The sequence below is a fragment of the Plectropomus leopardus genome, chromosome 12, assembly GCF_008729295.1.
Source record: "Plectropomus leopardus isolate mb chromosome 12, YSFRI_Pleo_2.0, whole genome shotgun sequence".
NCBI classification, from domain to species: Eukaryota; Metazoa; Chordata; class Actinopteri; order Perciformes; family Serranidae; genus Plectropomus; species Plectropomus leopardus.
In genome coordinates this window covers 12,704,885-12,731,813 of record NC_056474.1, presented here as the reverse complement: position 1 = coordinate 12,731,813, position 26,929 = coordinate 12,704,885, and the positions used below count along the sequence as shown (strand labels likewise).

Here is a 26,929-nt window from a genome sequence, read left to right as displayed (position 1 = left end):
CAACTGTGACACATCCAGCTGATCACGTCTGCTCTCTGCTCTGATTCAGCAGGAGAACCTGAGGCGAGGTGAAGACGGGGACATGAAATGAGTCACGGATATGGAAACACATGGCATCTCAAGTGCTAGCTCTACCCGTCCGTAACATCTATTGTATGATTTCTATTCATGTCCAACCATCCTTTCCCCTGCCAGGTGGCAAAACATGTGTCAATAATTAAACTGCTTTTACATAACAGGATACAGGAACACAATGCAATTTGCTCCCCATATTTCATTGGGCCTTTATGAAAGCACATGAGAGAGTGTAATTAATCAAACCACTGGAATATGTGAACGGCAATTTCCACTTAATGGCACTTACAGGGATTGGGTCCCTTAAGCACCACGTTCTGTCTACCAAACGAGCGGGATTCATTTTCATCTTCATAGTTCAGACAATAAAACCTGGTGTGGATGTTAAACAACACCCATTTGACATTAGGTAGTCTGAAAAACAACATCAGATTGGGTCCATGTGGTCTCAAGCTTTTGGACATACCATAGCTGTGATATGCTTAGCTCGAGTTAAAGGGATACTTTGCCTATTTTCAACCGGCTTTGTATCATAGCAGTGTGGGCAGTATGTGAAGATAAACTGGGCTGTTGCTAGAACTACAGACTGTACTTCTGCATTTTTGTATGATAGTCACCACATGTGGAGGATGCAACGGATGAGTCCTTCATGGCCCAACCTATCCCAAAATTTATTGTGTGCCAGTGATGATGGAGTTCCTCTCACAGAATATGGCATAGCTGCAGAGGGTTACATTCAATAGTAATTACTTGGTTTTAACTCTATTGAATAGCTAACGATACAATTGTTAAAAAAAAAAACATAGGGACATCAAACATCAAATTTTGTTCAAATGATAGGCCAAGAAAAGTAACACTGGTGATGCTAACTGGCACTGCTTGATAGCTAGCTAGGTAACGTTATTTACTTATAACTACCACACTATCTAACATAACTGCATTTAAAACAAAGCTACAGCCGTTTATTGTAAAACCTTTACTATGAAACTTAAGTGGTTAATGTTCACTCAGATTTGACTGTGGCAATTTTACTTGATCTAAATTTCATATTATGTGTATAAATCAACAAACATGAATACATTTAGTCCTGGTAATGAACCCTGCATGGTTTTTTGAGGAACAGAGTATGATGAGGGATTGAGAGAGAGACTGGCTCTCTTTCTCTCACACTCAGGTCAAACTGGAAAACAGTCCAGTGGTCCAGTGCAGCAGAGTGCATTCTGGTAATCGTAGGTATTCTACCTCTTGAGCAAAAGCAATGCCAAAGCCCTTTTTCACTGTTTTCCAAGTGGCAATGTCTAACATGGAAATGCCAAAAACTGCAGTTCCCCAAATAACCACTTGAGGCTGGTTCCAGGAGCCACCATGTTGAAATGCCCAACTTTACAACGCAAATATACATGTTTACAGTCTGATACAAGAAAATGTAAAGCTAATTTTACCCTAGATGACCACTGTACAGGGGTTAATTTTTATATAATTCAGCGGTTTATGTTTTAATTAAGGCCCAAAGACACGCATAATTAAGGGCAGGCTGCTTTAAGACCTCAGTCAGATCCACCCCTCACTCCTCCCCAGTGCCAGCCTCTTGCCCAAATATGGTCCCTCTTCGCTCATAACAGCAAAGAATGTGAAGGCCAAAATGCCAAACTTAAGGGGTCAAAACAGGAGTCCACAAATGAATGGGTGACATCATGGTAGCTACATCCATTATTTTTACAGTTTATGATTTGTCTGGCCATATAGGACCACCCATCCATCCATTTTCATCCACTAATCCAAGGCTGGGTCATGGGGGTCTAATGCATAGACAGGCTAGTTTTATGAAAAGACTCCAGCAGTCTCCAGCAGTTAAATACTTCTTTAATACAGATACAGTCATATGAGTATGATTGTCATACTTGGACGTCAGAAATTAATCTTCTTTTTAATGATCTTGCCTTGACCTCAAACCTGAGTGTATGTTCTGTATTCACTTAACCACAGGAGGCTAACCGCCTCCCAGCCAGGGACAGGAAGAGGATCATTCACTGCTTTTAGTGGCTTTCTGTGAGAAGATGGTCCTAGTCTAAATGGCACCCATGTCCCTAAAAGTGTTTCTCTCTCCCCCACATCTCTTTCTCTCTCCCTCTGCCTCTCCAAAGACTCCTCTAAGTGCAGCATCTTGTTTCAGTAATTCAGCCAGGGCAGAGACAGTGGAGAGAGGAAAGTAATCGATTTCTCTCTCATTTGGTTCCTCCTAGACTTGCTGTAAGGCCTCTTGGGGAGTTCTGGACTATTGGACAGGACAATGTTATGGGAAAGAGTGTCATTGCGCTTAAGGTCATCGTTACACCAAGGTTTCATTTTGAGTGCATTTTTATTGGTGTGCGGAACAAAGTAGACAAACAAACAATGCAGCTGCCATTTCCAGGATGGCAGACATCAAGATATGCCCTCCCTTTTCATAACGACAGCATCGCTGTTCTGAATGATAGAGAGCGATATCATGCACTACAGCAATATGATCCACTGCAGGGATACATTCTGAAAACTGCTGCTGTGTACCAAGCTTTTAGTAAGGTCCATAGGTAAACCATGTGTCTATAAAAAGACACCATTACTAAATAATTTAGTGGAAATGCCTTTACTGTATGATTACTATTTCTGCTTCATGCTTCATAACATCTTTCCAAAAGAAAGATTGAAGAAAAAAGGGTAAGTGGAAAGAGAAACAGCCAAATGACTTGGAAGATTGAGGGTGGAATAATATTGTGCTTTTGAGTTTCCCTGCAATATTAGACATCGACCGCTCTAAATTAATTCCACCTATTTTTCTCCCATATTGAGGCCCGACATTAAGGTTCAGCACATCATACATTACCACTGAGTTAGTTTGTTTGACGGCTGCTCATAAAATCACTTATTTCTTAATTGACAAATGTAGATTTTTAGTAGTAGTATTTTCTAATGAAGCTGATCTGCAAATTTAAAAAAAGTATCACTCTTCTTTTATAATGAAGCCTACATACATGTATAACATAATACATATAGTATATAATATAACATAAAATATATTATAGTAACTTGTACAGTAACTTTGTAAACAAGTGAGTTACTGTATCCTCCACAGTAACTTGTTACATGTGATGGCGTTATGTAATTAAATTACAAAATAAATGTGATTGTCATCTGTTTCAGTTATGGGTGAAACATATGTAATTAAATTACATGTCAAAGTGTCAGTGATTATAAAGGGATTATGTCAGAATATATTGTTTTCGGTAAAAAAGCTTATATGTCGACAGTGCTGGGCAGGCAAAATGAAATTTCATAAGTTACATATAACTAGTCATCCTCTTAAAATGTAACCAGTAATGACTTTTAATTCCTTCATCAAAGTAATGTAACTTCTAACATTTGTTGGGTTTTTTTTTTATTATTATTATAACAAATGTTTTAAACTGGGAAATACAGCTGAAATGTCCAGAAATAGATGCCAAAAGTAGGCATTCCTGCATGGCAAAAAGATGCAAAGCAACATAATTAGTGTTATATTCTAACATTTTCAACAGTATGAATGTTATACTCAATGTTATATATATTTAATAATAATTAAATATATCAAATAATAATTTGGATGTAACCCCTTTGTAATCACCATCATTTTGATCAGTAACCGTAATGTAAAGACATGCTTTTTCTTAAACTGATTACAATTATATTTATTTTGTTATATATTTACATGTAACTAATTACTTCCCATCACTGTATGTAGAATGTAACATTTGTTCGGCTGTTTTGCATCTTTTAGACGTGGAGGAATGCCTCTTTTTGGCATATTTCTGAACAACGTGCGTCAGCCATGTCCTTGCACAAGAAGATCTTTCAATGCAGGAAATTCAATAATGTTTTCTCTCTAAATCAAAAAAGGTCTAAGGCCAGAGCCATGGAGTCAACAGTGAGGGACCAAATCTGCCAAGCAACAGCTTCTGCTGGAGTAGCCTACAACAACACAGCCTGGTGAAGTTTATTTATGATCATTAATTATGATTAAATTGATGATTAATAATTAATATTACTTATATCTCAATATTTTATAGCATTTTTATCATAATTACTGACTTGGCTCTAAAATTGCTGTACATGGTAAAGCTTGTCTACAGGAGTTAAAAAAAAATGCTGTAAACATAGAAATGATCAGTGTTACACCTTACATTACTTATTACATTTTTATAAAGGTAACTAGTAATCTGTAACCTGATATATTTCAAAATTGACCTCACTGATTATATGTGTATATTGTATAATATGTAATTGCTCCATTGGAGGTATAGTTTGTCATTCTGTATGTACTGTGCATCAGCAATAACATTCCAGCTGAAAACAGCAAGGAAAAACCCACCCTGTCTGTCCCATAAGTCCTAGAATTATTGGGCAGTGCCAGGTAAGTCTTTCCTTGGCTTAATCAACAGGTCTGAGGTTGGTTTTGCTGCTGTCTCCAGTTTGCATCTCCTCTGTATTTGGGCCCTTTATGGTTTCTAATCACTCACTCTGTGTTTCAACTCCACACCAGTCTCCTAAATTCTTAATAACAGTCAGTAACTCTCAAGTTGAGCTTCCATTCATTTACATCTGATTGAGATATTCTTGCACAAACCAATTAAAAATGCAATACAACTACCTGCAGATCTTGGCATGTATTATTTTCAAAATAGAGACCAATCTCGTGTGTCATTAAGAGTGCGGCAGCTGCAATACAAACAAGACAAATCTATCTATTGTTTATTACCTCCTCAGGCTTTTTACCCAGAGGGCAGAATAAGAGAGGGAGGGGCAGAGGTCAGCGTAATTACCATTCACTCCCTCCTTGGAGTCAGACAGTGCTAAGACATGCATTGGCAAATTCCATGGCAGCATCGTATATCACATTACCATAAAGCCCCAAAGAGCTAACCTTTGTTCAATTCCATTTGATTCTAAGAGAGGAAAACAGTCTCACTGACAGCCTCATCCACCCTCAGTGTTTCATGAGTTCACTTGTTTGTCTTTCAGTCTTGTGACTGCTCTTGCTAAAGATGTGCTATTCCAAAAATAAAGCGTCAGGGGACATGGGGGATCATTGAATCATCCTGGGTAGAATATCACATCATCTGGAGAGCTTCAAGGTTCAATCTCAAACTGTGCCTGGGAAAAAAAGACAGTTTGTCTTGGAAATAATACTCCATGTTTAGCTCTGAGCTGCTTTAAATACGTGGTCTAATTCAATAATTATGCATTTTTTATGGGTGCTCACATCCTGATTAACAATTGCACTGATTTATATTTTTTTCTGTGGCACTTCATAGTCTGCCTCTGGTGTTATAGCATTCACCTGGAAGCACTCTCCATTTTGGCTTCTGTTGAAGAACAACAAAGCGCTTGCATTTGCAGCATCAGTAAACTCTAATATGCCTGTTGACTGAAAATGAGAGCACTAGTGCTGACAGAATGTGAAATACTGTTACTGAGCAGAGGAGGCTTAGTGGCGATGTCTTCAGTCAAGCTTAAAACCAATGGCTTTGGCTCTCTGTGGCAATCTTTAGGCGGCACGGAGGACAAATGCTGCTATAGAGGATGAAAGAAATGTAAAGATGAGAGGGGGGCAAATAGTAAGCAGACACAAATGCATCGACAGGAGGAATGTAGACAACATAAACGAAAGAAATAAAAAAGGGGGGGTGGGCAAAGAGAGCAAAAGAGAGGCAAAGTGGAACGATAGAAAAAGAAAGAACGAAAGAAAGAAAGAAAAAGAGATCTGTGAATTTCCCCTTCCTCCCCTGAGACCTCCCTTGATGCCAAGCATTCATCATCCAGCCTCTAATATCAGTTATTCTGTGGCTCCTCTGCTTACAGCAGAATTAATTTCTGCTTTAATTACTCTCATCGGCGGAATGCTGATGAAGGAGAGGGACGAGGCATTCTGGGACTCGGGCCTCATTCCACCGCTTTAATTTGAATGAATTCCACCCGGAGACGCTGGCAAACAACTGGCAGCCGAGCCCCGGGAGCCACTCTGGGACTGCGCAGAAGAGCTGCAGCCATGGCCCCCACCAACCTAGCTACCTTGTGTGTGCATGCCTGTGTGTGTTTTACTTGCTTGTGCGTGTTACGTGGAGCACGCTGATTGTGCGCGAGGCTGAAAAGGTAGGGAGAGAGAACACACAAGATGTGCAAAAAGAGAAAAAAAGGGACTGATGGATTGAGTGATGAGTGAGTGTACCGTGTGTTTATGGTGTTTGTGTGTGGGCGTGCGTATGCTTTAGTGCGCAGTGTTTGCATTCAATGTACTCAGGGATGTCGGGTGAGAAAGTAGAGGTGTAAACGATTTCGTACAGAGACAGTGAGAACAGATCCATATGGACACGAAACATATGAAATATGAACAACATCACCGACTGCAGCCCACTGTGTAACACAAATGTTGGTTTGAGAGCAAAAATCATTAATAGTTAATTTGATTATTCCAGATATGGCACATCATACTCCCCAACAAACCCCCAGTTCGTGTATCATACAAGAGCTTGTAGTATAAAAAGGAAATGACTGTACGAATAGTAAAAGGCTGCATGAGTGAGATGCACACAGTCCATGTTTGCATAATGAAAACAACTGCAGAAACAGTATAATATCACAGCAACCCCGGCAGAGGAGCAGAGCGAGGGGCCATAATTGACTTTTCTCCAAGCCAGCTTGGTAGTTACAGAATGTAGCATATTGGATAAGGATTGTGATTGATTATGTGGGTCTGCCATACCGATTCGTTTGATTAAATGTAACCATGGGTTTCTTTTCCAAGCCCTAATGAAGCAGCAATTTGAAACTGAGAGACTGGAGGAGGCTGAGCCAGGTTGCCTTCAGCCCCAGCCGTCTATCTGTGTGTGTATTCGAGATTCGAAACAGGAGTCGTCACACAACACCCTGTACCTCTTTTAGAATACAAGAAGGTGAAGAATTTGTAGTCTTTTTTGATCAAATCGATTAAGAAAGCGGAACAATTTATTTACAAAACACAAAAAGTCTAGTGTTCTACTGCCTGGAATAATAGCAAGATTGAAATTCACTGAATAATTATGTGGATCTCTGTAGGGAAAACACACATTTCCCCTCACAGCAGAGTAACATAACTATAATTAATATGTATGCTGGTATATGAGGTAGGTGCTCACAATCTGGGGTTTAAAAAAACTACTCAATTCACTCAGTGGCATTTTTTAACTTCAACCCACGCGACACAATTCATCTCCTCCAATTTTATGCTTCCGAGCCATCCCTCCTCCAGTTCAGCAGAGGGCAGGGAGGTAGGTGGGTGTGACCTCCACCAACCCTGAAACCTCTGGACAGGTGGGCGGTGGCCTACGTGCACTGTCCGTTTTGGCAGCGGCTCTCTTCCACTCCCCGGCAGGGAGCTCAGGCCATGATGAGCAGCTGGGTCGCAAACACTAAGCACATTAATATCTTCTTAATGATAATAATCATTATGGCATAAGCACCTTCCCCCAAAGTGGGAAGGCTCGCAGAATGTGCCAGAGTAGCATCGTCGTTAAGGTACAAAAAAACTGAGATGAAATGACTCTTTTAATGGGCAGCAACTTACAGCCACCAGTATAATGCAGACGCTAATGTAATAATGTGATAATGAGATACATCGAAGACATTAGGGAGACCAAAAACTCAATGAAACCAGAGTGAATGAATAAATAAAATTTGTACTTGAAACTGGGGTTGACACAATTAGCACTGCAGATATACATTATAAGAGACTTGACGGTATTAAAGATATATGTTTTAATGAGTACAAACTATGTCTAAGATTTTCTCATGCTTTATGTCTAGAGTTATACTTCACCACCTTGTGTCCCCGTGTCTTTGAATCCATGAAGTGCTACAGCATTTCCCATATACTCGCCTCATTTAATATAACTGTCAGTATTCACCTATCATAGGCCATTATCTGTCTCATCCGCGTTCATTATTGAAGCTAATGATCTGTTGTCCTCTCTGCTCCCCATTGAAGGAGGACTACATTAAAAGTCTCTTACTAACTTAATTAGTAATTATAAATGTTAAAGATTAATCAGAGAGTGAGTGGCTTAAGGTTTGCGTCTCTAGGCGGCAGTGGGACAAATGGAGAGACAAAGAGGCCATGTCGCTTCAGTGTTCACACTCCAACTTCACGCTGGAAATGCAATGAGACACATGCAAAGTGTGACCATTTTACCTCTGATGAATGTGTGTTTTAGCATCATGATTGAAAACAAACACAAAAATAGCACTGCAAACTTAAAAATGTCTCATGTCTCATTCTTGCAGCCAAATATAAACAGTTTCCTTTCTATAATCTACAAGCACTACTGTGGTGGATGTAATGCTGTTACAGGAAGCAGCATTTAATATGGTAACCTATGATGCATGCAGTACTCACATTATCTCTTTCTAACAAGATGGAAATAGATCCCCTTAATTAAATCCTGGGTGTACACTAATTCCTTACTAAATCTGCACCTCTCTGACAATTCCACATCAGCAGCACTGTGCACTCCAGTAAACATATAAGCACTGATATCAACATTAAACCTTAATAACTAATAAAGCTTTCATCCAGGGAGTTCCTGTGTGATTTCCATTAATGTGGGGGGAATCGCCCAGGACCATCTCCCTGTTTTCCGGAGCATGTTGACGCTCAAGCCGGAGGAGAAGGAGGGGGGGTCGGTACTCTCAGTGCAAGAGGGAAAACAAGGAGGAACTTTAACTACGCTGAGTTGTGGGATGGAAGAGATGCAAATTTCTGCCTGAACTTCAACCATATGTATAAGAGAAAATATTCAGTTGAAGGAGATGCACAAGGCTCAAAGTGAACCGCAGAAGAAGATAACAACTTGTAAAGACGGTAAACAACGACAGGTATCCATTTCGTAACTCTCTCACTCTCTCTCACTTTAGAGGAGAAATGGCGGTGCTTTGAATGTTGAGCGGGGAGTCCTATCACACAAGACACACAGAGTGGGGTGATGGCGGGGGGCTGGCCGGTGGCCCGCAGCACCTGAAACCTATTAGAGAGCTTTGGAACATTCCACAGGGTTCTTCCACTTTGGCCAGAGGGCATCGTAAAGGTCCTCGCAGAGAGGGTCGCTGCAACTCAGACGCCGACAAACAGCCAGCAAGGTGAAACACTAAAACTAGAGTCTGATAGGGAAGAGTGGGACATTTAAGTATATATATATATATATATATATATGTATATAAAGAGAATATATACAACAGGCGTAGATTTGGGGGAGAATGCAGTGGACATATGCTCCTAAATATATAACACACAAATATTTATCTATTCTTATTTAAGTATTTTTATGGATGTTAGTATAATCATTGCTGTTTCTGTGCATCCCTCTCTTTCTATGTATCATTTTTTCCTATGGATTACTATAACTTTATTGTGTTGATCGGTTCTATATGCACAGCATCTATTGCACATCTATCCACTCTAGAAGAGGGATCCTTCTTCAGTTGCTCCTCCTGAAGTTTCTACCATTATTTCCCAGTTAAAGAGTTTTTCTGGGGGAGTTTTTCCTTATCTGCTGTGAGGGTCCAAGGAGAGAGGGATGTCGTATGCTGTAACACCATCTGAGGCAAACTGAGATTTGTTATATTGAGTTTTATGAACAAAACTGAATTGAAAATAGAAATAAAATTAATATAAACATATACTGTAACAAATTTTCCCATAATAATAATAATAATAATAATAATTACGTATACTGGCAGCTGCAGTTGCCGTAATACTGTTATTTTAATGTGACTACCATATTTACTTCAGTAGTATATTGCTGTTAAATTTCTTACAATATTCTAAAGTTAAATGAGTTTTACAAAGTAATACTGTAGCATACTTGCATGTGGCTTCTGTTGTTAGGCCCAATTTTGGTAAAATGAAAAAAAAAAAAAAAAAAAAACACATAATGCTCGCTGTTTATATTATCTGGTGTTTTGGCTCCAAAAATGACTAAGGTGTACGGTTTTCATGTATTTTGGAAAAACTGTAAATTTCTGTTAGAATTTGGCTGCAATTTGTTACGGTGTAGCAGGGGACTTTAATTTCAACAAAAATAGACATTTACACTGTATATTACTGCAAAAAGGCAACAATTGGTGCATAAAATTTCACTAGAATATAGGAAATTAAATGTTTAATGCTCAAAATTTTTGGCCAAGAACCCCCAAACCCCTCATTTCATGTATCCTCCCCAACATGAAAACAAAACCTCCACCCTCAAATATAACAGGGATTTTTTATTATCTTTAGGACGAAAATATCCTATCCACTAGATCCCTAATTTGCCTGTGGTCCCAGCTGAAATGAAAAATGAGCTCTATAGTCACTAACATTTTCTGCACTTAGATTCACAAGGAGTTTGTCTTCATAAAGGAACACTATGATTAAAACATTTACCGTTGGCAAGCCAAGCTAAACTTTTATCAACTTTTTATCAAATGGTTTGCCATCTGGACTTAAAACAGTAGGGGCCCAATAGTGCGCTGACACTAAAAACAAACATGCATAAACACACACAACCTGCTGCCAAATTTCTTGGAGATAGCCTTATCTTCTCCGCTATGTGTGTGCGCGCGGGTGTGTATATATGTGTTTTAGTGGTACCAAGGCCCATCTCTTTGGCTGGATCTGTGTCCATGCCTCAGTGTTATGCTCACTGGGTTTAGCTCTATGGGTGTCTGTGGCCTCTCCTCTGGCCGCCCGTGTCCATTTGCTCTGCGGGTATGGCAGGCCTGAGCTGACAGATGGCCGCCCCTCTCCATTCCGCTCCAGAGTAACACAGTAACTGGTTTTTCCTCCGCCGTTGACCTTGCCACAGCCAGCCAGCAATCCAGGCTGGCACTCGGCCTGTCGAACAGGAGGGTAATGAAGTCCAGCGCTGCTCACATGATTATTAAGGCTTTGACGCTGGGGGGCCTTTCAGAACCCGATCCCCCTCCCCTCTCCTCCCCTGTCTGCCATTCACACAGCCAAAGTTCGATGAGGATAGTAATTCGTTACATGGTACTTTGTAAAACCACCGTTGTGCGTCATAAAGAGAGAGAAAACTTTTTCGGGGTGCTCTTTTGGAGTCTGTTTGTATCCTAAAACAAACCTCTCTACACCTATGAAGCGTACTTAACAACAATTTGGAGAACAACATTGAGACTCTGTCCTATTCAGTAGCATATGATAGCTACTGGTGTCCCAGCGTGCATGTCATTCCAAAAACACACCGAGTAAGAGCCACTACACAAAGTTAGATCAAATCTGTCACACTGCTATTGGTGCTGACAACCGCTAAAAGCAATGCAGTTCAGCAGCAGCGCTCCACTTCACTCTTGCTGCAATTCTCCCTTACCACAAGCATCTCTAGGCACGCTTGGAACCCCGGTCCCATCAGGGCCAGGCTGGGATTTGAGAGGTGTGGGTTGCAGCTCTGACCTTTACTAAGGCAGGACTGTCTGTTTGCACTTCTCCCATAAGCCCCCCTCCAGTCAGACTGCTAAGCAACCCCATCAGACCAGGGGTGCGCGTGCACCTACGGCCTTGGTGACATCTCGGAGACCATGGGGAGGTGAAGTAATGCAGAGGTTAATTCTGATCATCCAGTATTTATGGGCTTCACTTCAGAACAAGGGTTGGCATTAACACTCTAAAGGAGACATCCCTCCTGTATATCAATAAAACATAGCCAGAAGCACAGGAAGGGCTTACCTTTATTCAGTCCCTGACTAGACTTGCATAGGAGGTTTCTAAAAGTACACCAGTGATTCCTTCATTAGATGATGTCTTCAAATTTAACGGAAAATTTCAGATTTTATTTTATTTTACAAATCTGCATTATTGTATCTATTTGTTAGGGCTGTAAGCGTTAACACATTAATCACAATATGATTAAGGTCAAAAAGTATTTTGTCCCTTCAATGCACCGGTCAAAACCCTACTGTATTTCACAAATTAAGCACTCTGAAGTTGTCTCCTACTTCGAAGTCATGGTTATAAGGCCACACTGTTGCAGCAGTGCAGCACTGGTTTAACCCTTTGAGACCTGAGCAAATTGGATTGATTCTTTCAAAAACATGATGAAGACAATGAGCAATGACAGAAGAAATGACCCAGAAATTTGCAATAAATTATTAAAAAGTATAAGATAATTACTTGAAAATTACTATAAAAGAAAAAAAGAAGAGAAAAGAAAAGAAAAAGACAAAAAAAAAAACCCAAGGAAATGACCCGTGAAAAGTGCTTACTATAATAACAAATGTTGTAACCTAATGTAATATGTATTTATGATAATTATAAAAAATAGTTTTCCCTTCCTTTTTTTCCTTTTTCTCGAGACATTTTTAAAATGTCTAGCTTTTTAAAAACAATTTTCTAAATCTTCAAAAATTCCCATGTTTTCGAAAGAAATCATGCCAATTTGTGTTCAAAGGTTCAGGTTTGAAAAGCATCTGAAAGCAGCACAAGCAAAGTGATGTTGCTCCAGATTTCAAAGGGTTTAAAGAAACAAATGTAAAAGTCGAGATCATAAAGTAAATTTGTTGCAATAATTTGATTCCCAATCATGACACTCTTAAAACTTGTTTTAAAATGCAAAATTATGCAATTTTGCAATTAAAACTGTGGTTAATCATGATGAACTTCTTAAGTTCAGTGATTATTCAGCATTTTTAAAAATATAATAATTTGACAGCCCTGATATTTATCCTTTAGAGTGATCAGCTCAACAAATGAGCACAGTTTAACCAATCACTGCGAGGAATTTGCCCCCAAATCACCATGGTGACATCAACCTACCAATTGCGATGCAGTAAGGGGCAGCAAGTGTTCGCTCGGAGTTTGTACAAACAGGCTGTATGAACTGAGAGCATCAGATATTTTCTCACATGTTGGCCTAGTCTGTGAAGTGTGGGGAAATGTCAGGAAAATCAATAGATAAGGACCACATCAGCCTGAGCTTGTCTGGCCTAGCAACAGAGCATCCCCATGGTGATGTCAATTACCTCTGCTTTACAACAAAAACACCAGGAAGAGCAAAACAGTCTCTGCAATGCTGTAAAACTTTTAATGCAGTCTCCTGGTTACATTGAGGAATTTGTAAGAAACTTCTTTTTTTTCTCTCCATCCAGACAGGTAGGTAACACAGTGAATGTGAGAATCTTATTGATAGCTTTTTTCTTGCAGCTCACTCTGTTTTCTATTCTCCTCATGGACGCCACATTAGTCAGGGAGAGGTATAATGTAACGAGCAGTAAGGTGCGCATAATTGCATATTAGCAGCAACACACTTGGCTGCACGGGAGGTGACTGCGCTAACGAACAGAGAGGCGTTATTAATCACCAATTAATAAAAGCAGGCAGATATCACACTCAGTATATGGCACGCATGGTTTCCTTTGTTTCCACTGGCTGGTCCAAGCCTGTTCTCTTATTTATTTCATAAGATTGATCCTGTTCCTGTGCCGTGTTGTCTATTGAGTTCTGACTCTGATCCAGCCCCCTAGGAGTCAAATGAGGAGTGTTTGGCCATGTTTGTTAGCAGATTACATGTGTGTGTGTGTGTGCTCTATGAATGAGTCCCAGAAATGGAGGGAACACCAACAGACATGCCTAATCAAAGCGGATTATAGGAAAAGAAACAAAGAATGGAAATACTAAATTCTGTTTATGCACCAGAGGAAAAAAGAAGCACTTAATGGAGTGGTAAATGTGTTGCCACCAGGGCAGAGACAGTGATGGAGACCATGTAATCAACATACACTGGCCAAGTTGCTCTGGGGGCCGAAGACAAGAGGATATGTGTCAAGGATAATTTGCGGCCCTTAGCAAGAAACAAAACAAGCCTTCCAGCTTCAAATACTGTTACAGTGTGCCTCCTGTCTGTTCCCCCACTGACGGCCAACGCAGTTTGTTATGCCAGGTTGGAGCACGGTTTATATGAAAATGTGAGTGCTAGATAGAGAGACAGAGGAAAATGGAGAGATAGCAGACTGAGAGAGAGGGGGGAAAGGAGAAAGAGAGAACAGAGAGGAGGAGGAGAAACTAGAGGAGAGCTAAAGGCCTCTCACTTGCTCTCCTCTCCAGCTCTGTAACGGCCCACAGTGCCTGCTTCACACAGAGCGGCCAGCTGTACAGCAAATGTGCCTTTCCCTCTCCGCCCCCGAACCTTTCCACCCCTCCAGTGCCCCCCTCTGCCTGGGCCGACCAGGCCACCGGCTCCTCTCTGTGAGAGAAGGCTCCTCCCTGACTTGGCTTCAAGCTCAGTGCTGTCACCGACCCAAAAATCCGTAGAGGTGACCCCAAAAAACACTTTTCTGGGATGTGGTTTGGTTTGTTTGTTTACAATTGTCCTTCTGAGCGCTGCCACCTTGGCAGTAGCTGCTTGGAATGGACGGGAGTGAGATGAGAATTGGATTGTGAGCAGATATAACAGGAAAGTAAAAACCCTTTTCACCTTTAAAACCCTTTAAGACAGAGCCCGTGCTTCAAAACATGTCAGGGCTCTGAAATTCCACACAGGGACATTTGAAACAGTGCGATAAATGGGCCAAACGTGCCCCCCATGAGGCTCCAAATGTCATAGTTTACAGTGGGGTCAAAGTGAAGCAATGGGGTGGCATGATGGCATGCTGATAAAACCAAACAGGCTTTTGTGTCAATGAAAGACCTTCAAAGGTCCTCTTAAAAAACGGCCGACGACTTTGTGAAAGCACTGTGATTTTAAATATTTTTTTCCCTTGCAATTACCTCGGATCAAGATGGCAAAATTAACTGCTGGACAGATTTGTTTTCTAATCTCAAAGAAAAATAGAAATAAAAGGTTTGATAGTGACTGCAGCAGCTGAAAGCTGTATAAATCTGTGTGTCTCTAGAGAAAAATCGGACACCCTCAATTCTGTAAGTGAGCCATGCCAAAAAAACTCTAAACTAAAGAGTGGCCAGCTGTCTTCTGGCCTGCTATTAAATTGCTCCTTGGATGGTGGCGATATCATTTTTTTCTCCATAGGAGTATCACACCAGGTCCCCAAACAGAGCGACCAGCTGTACAGCAAATGTGTACTGATCCATCTGGGCCCTAGCAGGCTGCGGCCTCCATCTTAAAACACGTGGGGCCGTTCACAGGCTTGGCTGGGGCTGTTCTGCAACACACCCCTCTGCACCCATGGCCACCTCCTTCCCTTTCATTTACCTCTATTATCATAGTAAATGTGGAGTAGCTGGGCACCAGAGCTGCGCTTTATGTCTGAAGCAGGACTGTCATCGTCTGAGTGTAATATCCATGCATCAAAATGTGCTGGCAGGCGTACAGAAGAGGCAGCCACGAGCACTTCGGACCGATGGGAGGAGGTGAGGGTGGAGGCTGAGTGGTTCAGGGAGACGATTGTATTACAAAGGCAGCTAATATGGACTTGTCTGGGTGAGACAGGCTCAGGTTTTGTTGTTCCATACACTTAGCACTATGGTTATGTCACGGCACATCACTATATATAGAGTTATCAGTGTGAACTGACACCATGGAGCGGGGCATGGATGAAAACAACACCCCTATGAATCCAGCGTCTGCTCCATTACCTACGCTAATAACGCTGACAGCTGAGCGGAGATGACCCCAGCCCCCTGTTTCCCCTCTCCTGTGCAGATGGCCATTAAAAGGAGAAAGTGTCCCCTTTTCAGTAGAGAAGGTATTTAGAGCTTTTCCAAATGAGTATTTTTTTGTGTGATTTTTGGCCCAAATTGGCTTTGCAGTGATTATCGGCTGGATTGAATTTAACCCCATTCTACATTAAAGGGGACCGATTTTTTAGCAGCTATATAATAGAAGAGACTAACCTCATGCATACGTTTTTTTCCCCATAAATCAACTCAGCCACATATATTACCTTTATTCAATTCCTTTTTGTTTATTTTACAAAATGAAGTCACTTCTCAGGAACTTCATCTTTCTACCAAATTTTCATTACGAGTTTTGTTTTCTCCATATTTTAGAGATCACAAAACAAATGCATCTAACAGAAACCCTTTTGAGGAGTCTGATGAAACCCGTGATCATGTTGAATACAAAGCAACGGCATATCAGAGAAGTAAGACATCAGACAATAACCCAATCACCTATCCTCCTGTTATCTTAAGCTGTCTGAATTCCACTATTATGGGGGAACTGTGTGCTTGTGCGGCTGACAGACATAAAATAACCAGTAGGGGGGTTTGTTTTCTACCCTCCCAGTGTGCTCCGTGCCTGCCTTTGCGAGAGAAAGGACTAATGCTGGCATGGTACTGTATTAGGCACCCCCAGTAGAATAGTGGGTGAGCAGATCGCAAAGATGAATACAAAATACACACCTACACACTCTCTGCTCGTCTCTCTCCTTTGCAAATACACCGAAGCATCAAAATCACAAATCACATGCTTCTGATTGTTTATGCACAAACAGTGGGTCCCTGATAGAATTGCCTACCGGTCCTGATAGAATTGCCCACCGTGTTTAAATTCACCTGCGCCTAGAAGCGTGTCCCAAACAGAGAGGCGGTTTGGTTCCAGATCAATGAGTCTCTCTCCCACTGAAGACAACAGATAATGCAGTGTAATGAAAGAGCCGCCAAACGAGCTGAATAAATGAATGAATAAAGGAACGTGAGACCGGAATTCAGACGCCTACTTACTGCAGGCAAGAAAACCTGTTTTCCAATTGTCTGTTCTCTACAAATTATTCTGCCTGCATACAAATGACGACCAAAAGTAGAGACATTTTGAAAATGTGGAGGTTAGTCTTACACCAACACTCTTTGTTTAGGAATCTTGTGAAAGAAAATGAGAAATTTGGAATATTTCTTTTGTAGTGATACACAATGTAATAAAATCAAATATCCATTTTTTCAGTTGATTTGACGTCAGTAAATGCAGAGCACGGAAGTATTTTTCCAATATTCAAATCTCAGTCATCTGAACAGACTACTTAAGTAAGGAGGCACAATAAACAAACAAATGAAATAATGTACAGTAGCAGTGTGGAGATTTAAAAAGAACAAAACAAAAAAACAACAACAGTGGAATAATATTTGGATTTTTTTTTTTTTTTGTTTAAATAAAATCTGTTTTGGTATTTTAATATTTCAATCATCTGTATATTTCCACTACTTCAAACGACCTCCATACAGTACAGAGTGGTTTGAAGTGGAGAGATTCTGCTCCACAAGCATGCACACGTACTATATTATACCATTCACATGCATGGGGGAATGAAGAGGATGGGTTTAAAAATGCACAACACTGGGGATGCAGTTGATGGTCAAAATATTAAAATAATTCCACCTATTTGGTGATGTGATCCAGATACTTGTGAGCCTGAATGAGACAGGGTCAAATATTTTATTACATATATCACATCAGTTCTGAGTATGTGATTCACTTTTTTTTAAAAAAATGTATAAAAAAGACTGAAATTTATTTAAAATACTTGTTGTGAAATTTGGCGAATTGTCCTTAACGTTTTTATATTGAACTGATGAAGTCATTCCCTCTAACATTTAAATCGCACACCTAACAGCCACATTGATTAAATCGTTGCTATAATGTAGAAAAACATATTTACATAGATATTACACAAGCACTGTTTTTATGACTTTGTTCCAGGAGTGCAACAGAGACCATAATGAATGAAATAAAAAGTTATCTCCTACCCAGCATGTGGTTGGCCACATGGACTTGGATGTCCCATTCGCTGTAGAACACCATCTGACATTTGATGCACTGGTATGTCTTCTTCTGAAAATTAGAACAAGAGAAAAAATGACTCTAATCAACTTAGATAAAGAAATATACTAAACACTAGAGAACAGTTCTGTTTGACCAATTCAACACAGCACTGCAAAACAGGATTTTTTTATGAACTATTCAACCTCATTTGATACAACACTGATTGACAATACCTCTTCAGTTTGTGAGGGACTGGCTCTGGGCATTGGAGACACCTGGGGGGTCTTGAGCTGTCCGCCGTTGCTGTCCCCAGCCTGTTCCCGGTGCACCGTCTGAACATGGTTTTGCAACTCTGCTTCAGACTCAAACTTCACATTACAGCTGGAGCATCGTGTCTTGGCGGCGGACGATGAGGATGTGGAAGAGGATGAAGATGACGAAGAGACAGCTTTGCCTTTCCCCTCTCCGGGGCTGAGACTCTCACCCTGGATCCATGCAGCTGTGGTTGTTGCTGGAGTGGTGGCTCCACCGTGCTGCAGCTGTTGCCTTCCTCCGTTCACCGTTGGACTGGAGCTCTTGGAGCCAGCAGCTGTCACGCAGGACGCGCAAAGTCCGTAAGGCAGCCCGTTAATGTCCAGCTTCACCAGGTCTTGTTTGGACCGGAAATCTTTCAAGCAAGAGGCGCACTTGAAAGGTTTTTGGGTGTGGTGTTGCTGCTGGTTCTGAGAGATGACATTGCTGCGGCCCATGGGTTGTTGGTTGCTGGACATAGTGCCGGTCTTTTGCATGTGAAAGGTACCATGGATCTTGAGCTCCAATGTGGAGGTGACTGTCTGCATGCACACCACACAGCGGAAACCTGTCAGGGAGTTCCTCAGGTCAGGGTGCATCTGGCAATGCTCCAGGAAGTCCTCTTCACATTGCAGTGGCATCTTACAAATGCGGCAGCTGCCCGTGTCCAGACTCTTGCTATGGGTGACCTTGTGCTCAGTCAGGGTGAGCAAGGAAGGGAAGCGCTCCCCACAGATGGGGCACATATAGTGTTTGACAGGCCCAAGGTGGGTCTGCATATGTTCCCTCAGCCCAGCCTCGGAAAAGAAGGTGCGAGAGCAGACATTGCACTTGTGGTTGCCCTTGATCATTTCAGCTTTCCTTTTCATGATGGCACTCTCACCTGGGCGTATGTTGTGGTCCCTCAACTGGTGGTTAGTGAGGAGCGACTCCATGGTGTAAGATGCACCACAGATGTCACAACCATACATGGGCTCTGCAGTGTCCACCTCTTCCTCACTTCCATCATGGCTGTTTTGGGACTCCACCACAGACCCTACTGCTGCCCCTGGACCATGGCTGTTAGTCAGGAGACCATGAAGCTCGGCATCTTCTTTCGGTTGGCCATCCCCACCACTTACAGTAGAGCCATTAGCACCACAGTTCTGTGCCTTTCCATCAAACACACAGTGCTTCTCCCTCAGATGCTTCTCCAAAAGGACAATAGCATGGAAAGCCTTACTGCAGAAGCGACAGTTATACTTCTTGCTGTGGGTGGTGATGTGACACTGCAGCTCCACCTCTGTCCCAAAGGACTCCCCACAAAAAATGCAGCGGTGGGCACGGCCCTGGTTTTCCAGATGGCTGTGTTTGACATGTAGCTGTAGGTCAGTCTCATGTCTGAAGTCCCAGTTACAAGAGGTGCAACGATACACCTTTTTCTCATTGCTGTGCTTGACAGCCAAGTGGAGTTGGGTGGACACCTTTGAGTCAAACACCTCCTGACACAGAGTGCAACGAAAGAACACAAAGGTGTGCATGTCGAGTAAGTGCTTCTGCAGATCGTCCACTGAGGTGAACTGCTTGTCACAGCTCTCACAGATGTAATAAGTGGAGGTAATAGTGAAGTGAATTGTCACGTGCTTCAACAGGGACTCCTGGTTGGGGAACTCTTTGTTGCACTGCGGGCAGGTGAGTTGAGGCTGCAGGCCATCCAGATGAGTTTTTAGGTGAGTCTGGAAAAGGTCTAAACTGGTATACTTGGCTCCACACTGGTTACATATGAACTCACTGGTAGTGCGTGAGGCTGAGCTGCCTTGTTTCAGCATGGTTTGTTCCACAGAGATTGGAGAAGAGGGGCTGAGAGTGCGCACAGATTTCTTTCCATTGTTGATGTAGTTCAGTGCCAGAGGAATGTTCTTGTGATTCTCCTTAATGTGCTTGTTGAGCTTCAGAACACTGTTGAATATGGGGGAGTTGGTGCAGTATGAACAGGAGTACACTTCCACTATAGACTCCTTGGGAGTTACAGCCAGGGGGGAGTCAAAGCGCAGGCTTCCCCCATCACAGTGAGTCTGACGAACATGCTCTTCCAAGGTAGCCTCTGTCAGGAACCCCATGAAGCACTGGGGGCAGAAGAAGGCATTGCTCTCCTTTGCCACAGGACTGGGGAAGCCATGGGAGCAGCGAATGTGTTCCTGGAGGGCGTTGAGGTCACTCAATACCTCAGGGCAGAAGTTACACTGAAGGAGGGCATCAGGCAAGCTTGCTAACAGGGCGGCGTGGTCTTCCGCATTGTGGACCTGCTTAAGATGTTCATTGAGATTTAATAAAGAGGGCAGAACCTCCAAACAAAACTGGCAAGTATGAGCCTGCTCTGGTTTGTCCAGATGCATGGTTCGCAGGTGGATTTGAAGCACAGCCAAACTGGAGAATACTTGCTTGTTGCAGTAGATGCAACTGTAGGAGACTTTAGGCTGTTTGGAGGAGCGACCTCCGATGTCTGGTGTGTTCTGAGCGGCCCTCTTTCTCCTCCCCCTTGTCTTGGGCACAGGTGGTGCTGTCTCCACCATCGTGGAGCTGTCGACAGAGAGGTTGGAGTCAGGAGTGGTGCTGGAGACAGAGGTATAGCCCACAGTCAGCAAAGAAGGGCTGTTGCTATGGTTACTAGATTCAGGGAGCTGGTGGATGTCCATGTGAGCGTAGAGGTCCTCAACAGACAGAAAGTGCTCGGAGCAGATAGCACAGGTGTGGCCCTTCCTGTCTCGGCTGTGGGCCTGGTCAATGTGGGTCAGCAGGGTGCCCTCGTCACTGAAGGGCTCATGGCAGTAAATGCACTGCAGGGTGGCACCCAGGCCTCCATCCTCTGACGGAGAGCACTCGGGGTGGCACTCGGCGATGTGCCTTTGGAGCTCCTCTGGGACATCAAAACCCTCCTCACATCGGCTGCACTTACGAGTTTCTTTCAGCTTCCATTCATCAGCTCTAGAAAGGCTTGAGCTGCTGCCATCTTTGCCCCGTTCGTGTACTTGCATGTGGCCGTGGAGAGAACTGGAGGAAAGGAAGCCTCGGCGGCACACAGGGCACTTGTGGGGTTTGTTAGAGGCGTGAGTTTTCATGTGGATTTTGAGGTGATCGCTGCGGGAAAAGGCAGAGTCACACTCTCCACAGTGGTACTTCTTGTCACCGGTGTGTAGCTTCACGTGTCGATCTCGACTGCGCTTGTGCTTAAACAAGCGGCTGCAGAAGGTACAGCTGAAGGGGAGTTTATCGCCGTGGCTTTGCTCGTGGCGCTTGAGGAAGCTTAAGCGACTGAAGGACTTGTCACAGAACTGGCATGGGTACGGCAGGCCAGGGCCCCCTTCATCCTCGCCAAAATCATAGTCCTCACAGTGTCCTGGAGAAGTCTGATCCTTACTGGAGGGAGATGAAGCCGGCCAAGAACACGATGGGTCATCCTCAAGATCAGCACCGTCTGGAGAAGGAGACAGAGGAAAAAGATAGAAAAGAGTGTATGTGGGGTAAGAGAGGGAAAAAGATGGAGACAGAAGGAGAGTGTGAGTCAGGGAGGTGTTTTGCAAGACTGTATTAGCAACTCATTCGTCTCACTCTTTCGAATACAAAAGGTGGGCCACCGTGGTGTTATTTGTCACAGTAATTATAAGGTTCTAGTGTATGAATCCAGAATTCTTTGCAACTTGGACCATACTTTTTTTTCCTTTGTTGGAAACAATACCTCTCCTTAGGTGTTATCTAAAAAGTTACACTTAAATATGCAATTTAAAGTATAATTAGAGAAGAGAATAAGTGGAAATACTTTTACCACAATTAACCTTGTATGTGGCCATGTAATGGCTTAGCCCACTGTGACTCAAAACATAATCTCTCTGACATTTAAAGCCAACACAAGACAATGGGTGTACTTTAGGATGTAAGCCCGGCATGAGGTAAATTAGAACATTTCTATTATTCCTGAACAATTACTAGCATATTTTTGAAAAACAAGAGCCCTTGAAATGACCTTAAGACAAGAGAGGGAGAAAAAAAAACATGCAAAAGCAGTTCTCAAGCGTGAAAAAGAAGATTAAATGTGTAATTTAGACCACAGCTACGCATAGCCTTTAGGAAGCCTCCGCTGCAAAACAGATGATTTTCATGAAACATGGGCCTTTCAGAACATCAGTCAATAGATATCAGATTATAGAATATGCATTATTATCATATTTGTCTGTGTGATCTGCGCTGAGCCGTGAGGCAACTGATACAGGATGGATGAATGTACCATGTGCTGATGCAGAAGGGGGGTGAAGGGGGGATAGGGAAACGGATAGGGCAAGACAGTGGCTAACTCTCCCAGTCAAGGACAAGCAGGTGCAGGGACTGACCAGGGAACACCAGTCAACTGACAATGTAGCCCCCATTTGTTTTGCAATTACTTTAATGCGTCCCTTTTCATAACGCTCCTCTGCCGACATTCCAATCCCCTGGTTCACTGTGCAGGGATATGAATGGAAAACACAGAACACCACTTTCCACAAGTTCAAAAGGTTACCGACCACTTCTTCCCGCTGCCGAATTCTAAGTGCTGTGAACTTCCTTACCTAAATAAAACAACGTAATCCCAGCCCCTTCAGAAAAAAACTATGTCAAAAGGCCAAAACTTGGAATGGGAAAAACAAGAGGAAACTGTAGAGATTTATGAGAGGGACGAAGGAAAAGCATGAGCTCTTTCCAGGATCCAACCTCTGTACTCTCCTTCAGCTGACAAATCTAAGTCTCTCTCTCTCTCTCTCTCTCCCCCTTTCTGTTGTTTTTGCTGGGAGATCTGCCCTTTGTCAGGATATCATGCCCTCTCTGAGCACTTACCCCCATCAGGGCCTATCTTCAGGAAACAGATGGGGTCGGAGGCCATTCCCTTGCCCCTCCAAACTGCTGAAAGCGGCACATTGAGAGCCCACCTCCACACCGTGGCCCTCCCGGAAACCTCCCACCCCTGGCAATGCGCCCACTCTGCACACACATCTCACTCAAGGAGCAAACCTTGCCTGATTTACTTGCTTTATCTCTCATGCATGTCTCAATGTTTTCTCTCTCTCTCTCTCTCTCTGGTTTGAGGGAGGATGGGTGACTCAGTGCAGTGCCCTCCTCCACAGAGGAGGCGGATCTGCCCTCACTCATACTGCCTCCCAGGGTATAGGAGAAGAAGACAGTGCAAGAAGAATGACCCCAGCCAATGCCTTACAGTCAAACATATTGGCTTGGAGACAATAGTATAAAACAAACAAATAAATGGGCCAGTATACAAGGCTAAATTAAATTCTACTGTCTTAAATGATGTGTTTGCCTTGAGACATTACTAAGCTGTCAGGACAAACTCATTCCATTTTTTGGTTTGTTTACTTAATGTATATTATTTATTTAGTGCCTTAGCTTCAATAACACACATACATAAAGGCGTATCTGTGGGGACATGTGGGAGTCGCAAACATTACTTGAGTTCTACCAGCAGCTAACATGTTTAGATGGGCAAATTGCTGTGCTAATATTAGGTTTTTGAAATAAAACAGAAGCTGCTGTACACTGAAATTATACCATAGAGAGTAATAATGTAATTAATTTGCCTCTGCATTGCACCTATTGTACTACTTAAAGTATTATCATACTAATGTGACTTCAATATGTTTTTATGTGTGCTGGACCAAAAACCCAGAATGTCTGCTTTCAGCCATAAGTGTAGATTTCAATATTTAGAACATTTTGCAATGGTCTTCCTGCCAATAAAAACATAATGGTAGCAGAGATATTTTATAACATAAATAAATATAACATACAACATAAACTGATGCAAGAAAGGCTCAATTTGGTGCAAAAAAATCACCTTAATACAGGAAATTAAGTGTTGCTTCTTATATTTTGTCATGCTTTTGAATTAGTGTTATCAAGGGTCAGCTATCGTGGTTTTCCTTTTAACTATATATTTTTCCTCAGTATCTACCATTTATGGTATTATATCTTTGATTAAGTATTATTGAGGGCAATCCCTTATGATTATTTTTGCATACTCTCCTCTAAATGCACAATATTGTATTTTGATGTTTTTTGGACATATATTACTCTGGGTGATTCCTTGTGTGTCTTACAAAGTTTTTCCTGTCTCTGTCTCTGAATAATATTTAATCTTAACTTTACTGTTATCGCTTTTTTGTTAAGTATTGTGAAGTCAACCCTATGCACTACTCTCTATCCTATTTTTTCTTATAGTTTTATTATTTTGTGTCATTTCATGTGCAGGTTTGTTGCAGTATATAATGATTCTTATTCCATTTCACTTTTTTTTCATTTCAAGCTTTATCTTATTTGTTTGTTTGATTCTGCTTTTACACATGTGAATCAGTCACAGTTTTTATTACTTTCTTGTCATTTTTTCATTGTACTTTCTCTTTCTCTTTTTTTCTGAGTGGGCACTACCAGCATATCATGTGCCCTTTGTCATATCATCTCTTGATAAGTTTCAAATGGACACACCTGTTCCTATACATTTTATACCTTGATGAAGACTGTCTGAATCCGAAACATGTTGGTTTATTCATGTGAGAATAAAGGATATACTATGATAACTATAATCCAATTGCCTCGGATGCGTTTTTAGATTGACAGCTCATACCATGGACCGCCACACTGAGTAAACTGGAACAGTCTATGCCTTTTATTTTCATGTAATGTTTTGCCCTATCCTTAAAGAGCACCTGATGCAGCACACCCCAATTTTTAATTAAGTGATTTATGCTCAGATTTTTATGTACCTCCCCCAGATGTTGGAACGAAACCTACGCCTTTGCTTTCAGCAGTCTTTTGTCTTATGTGCTGACCATCAAAATGCTTCTTTAAAAAGATTATATCTGTTTCAATGCATTCAGAGCTGAAACTGAACTTTTTGAGTACAATTGTCCCTCACAGTAAGACTTACTACAGTTTTACTTTCTCTCTCTCTCTCTCTCTCTCTCACACACACACACACACACACTAATATACACACAAGAGAGTAGGAGTGCCCAAACTGCACACTCCCTCATAGTAACAAACATATAGATGTGCAGACATACATGTACACATAGAAGAAACAGATACAAGCGCAATGGCCGAAACAAGTGTGTGAACAACTGTAGATGAAAGAGCAATCTTCCTCAGGAGACCTCAAGAGGAAACAGAGAGAGAGACTTGTTTTTTTCCTTCTTCACCCAGACAAGAAATGCCCAGGCCTCAGCAGCAGCCTGAGTAAATAAAAGAGCGGGCCTTACTTCCCTGTCTCTCGGGCCGGGGGCCTGTGCACGCCAGCACTCTCTGTGCTGCTGCCAAAGGGGATGCTGGGGCCTGAAAAACTACACCCTGCAGCTGAAGGGCTGTCTTTGTTGGTCTGCCAAGGCCTTCCTGAGCATCCTCCAGCCAACAGCCTGTCACGTCCTGGGAGGAAGACCTCCATCTTAAGGCCTGTCCCTCTCTGGGAGTTCTGTCCCTACCCCCTCCCTCTTTCTCTTTTAAATGTCTCCTATATGGAACAAAACAACCTCATTTGGAGAGCTCCTATAGGGGATAGCATAAAATGTGCCATATTTACTACTAAGACATAAACTCAGCCTTGAGCTATAGTACATGAGAACTTTTTTAAGAATTAAAAAAGCACAGCCTGTCAAATTTAAGGAATCCATAAGGTCAATAAAAACATTTTAAACACTGCTACACAAATTAGTGTTTCTTTTCTTCTTTTACTGCAGAAGTAACCTCTAAAATTTCCCCCTTCACACGCAGGTCTCAGTTTCCTCTAAGCCAGTCTGAACTGCTCTTTGTGCGCCACTTCCTCTATGTTCATTTATAGCACCCTTTCCCAGAGTAAATACTCCTGTTCAAATAAAATCCTTAATGCTGGGAACAGGTAGGTCTGCCATTTCTGTACTCAGCAGCACAGCTTTCAAAACCCCCGAAGAATGTTTTGATTTATGCAATTAATGTATTTGAGAATTAGCAAAATATATAAATATGTTTCTAAGAGAGTAAGTCATTAATTTTGCAGATGACATTGTTTCCCTTTGGACTGTAACACATATGGTGGAAAATACTGTCTACATTTTAAATGCTAAATAATATGCATAATTTGAAAAGAATTATTATAATTTATTTTGTTGTGTACAGATAACATTCTGTCATAGTGTGAGCTTTGTGCAAGATCATAGGGAAGACTACCTTTGATTGTTTAATTCTTCACACTTGTTGCAAAAGTGTGCAACAAAAATATGTGTATGTTTGGTTTGTAGAACAATTTCCTCGATAACAGAATTAGAGAATATCTTTCTATTTATTATGCATATGTTCAAGAAATAAAATAGACAGACAAAAAAAAAAGTTTAATAATTATTATTTTAAATGATATTCGGTAGAAGAAATGTGATTCTCAAAACAGAAACAGTCTATTCCCAAAATACCATATATGCATATTCAAGGGTGTTTTAACACTAAGGGAGGCACATATGAAATGAGAGGTTGGGAGTCCTCTGCCAAACATTTAATTTTATGCATTAAGGTGAATTTTTATGCACCAATTTGAACCTTTTCTGTAGTCATTTATGATGCAAATGCCTATACTTCTGTCAAAGTAAGTCCTCTGCTATTTTCATGTTTTTATTTGGAAGACATCTCCCCTGCATTTTCCCCAGAATTTACACCTATGTGCAGAGTGCTCAGCAGGGGTATTTTGTTACTCTCAAACCCAGACGCAGCTCTGTCTTGCTATTCTAAAATGTTGCTCAATGTCTTTTTACAACCACCAGCTCCACACACAG

General features: G+C 41.8%; 1 protein-coding gene across 5 annotated transcripts in view; it reads right to left on the bottom strand.

The window, feature by feature from the left end:
• LOC121951040 (zinc finger protein 521-like) overlaps positions 1–26,929 on the bottom strand; it is a 106,851-nt gene that overhangs the window by 39,168 nt on the left and 40,754 nt on the right. For 4 of the 5 annotated variants that reach the window (XM_042497218.1, XM_042497219.1, XM_042497215.1 and 1 more), the window contains exons 4-5: positions 18,059–21,570; positions 17,810–17,894 (exon numbers count right to left, since the gene is read on the bottom strand). In XM_042497218.1, coding sequence (XP_042353152.1) covers positions 17,810–17,894; positions 18,059–21,214 — 3,241 coding nt within the window. In that variant the 5' untranslated portion in view covers positions 21,215–21,570. The remainder of the gene's footprint in view (positions 1–17,809; positions 17,895–18,058; positions 21,571–26,929) is intronic. The other variant, XM_042497217.1, reaches the window with a different exon arrangement.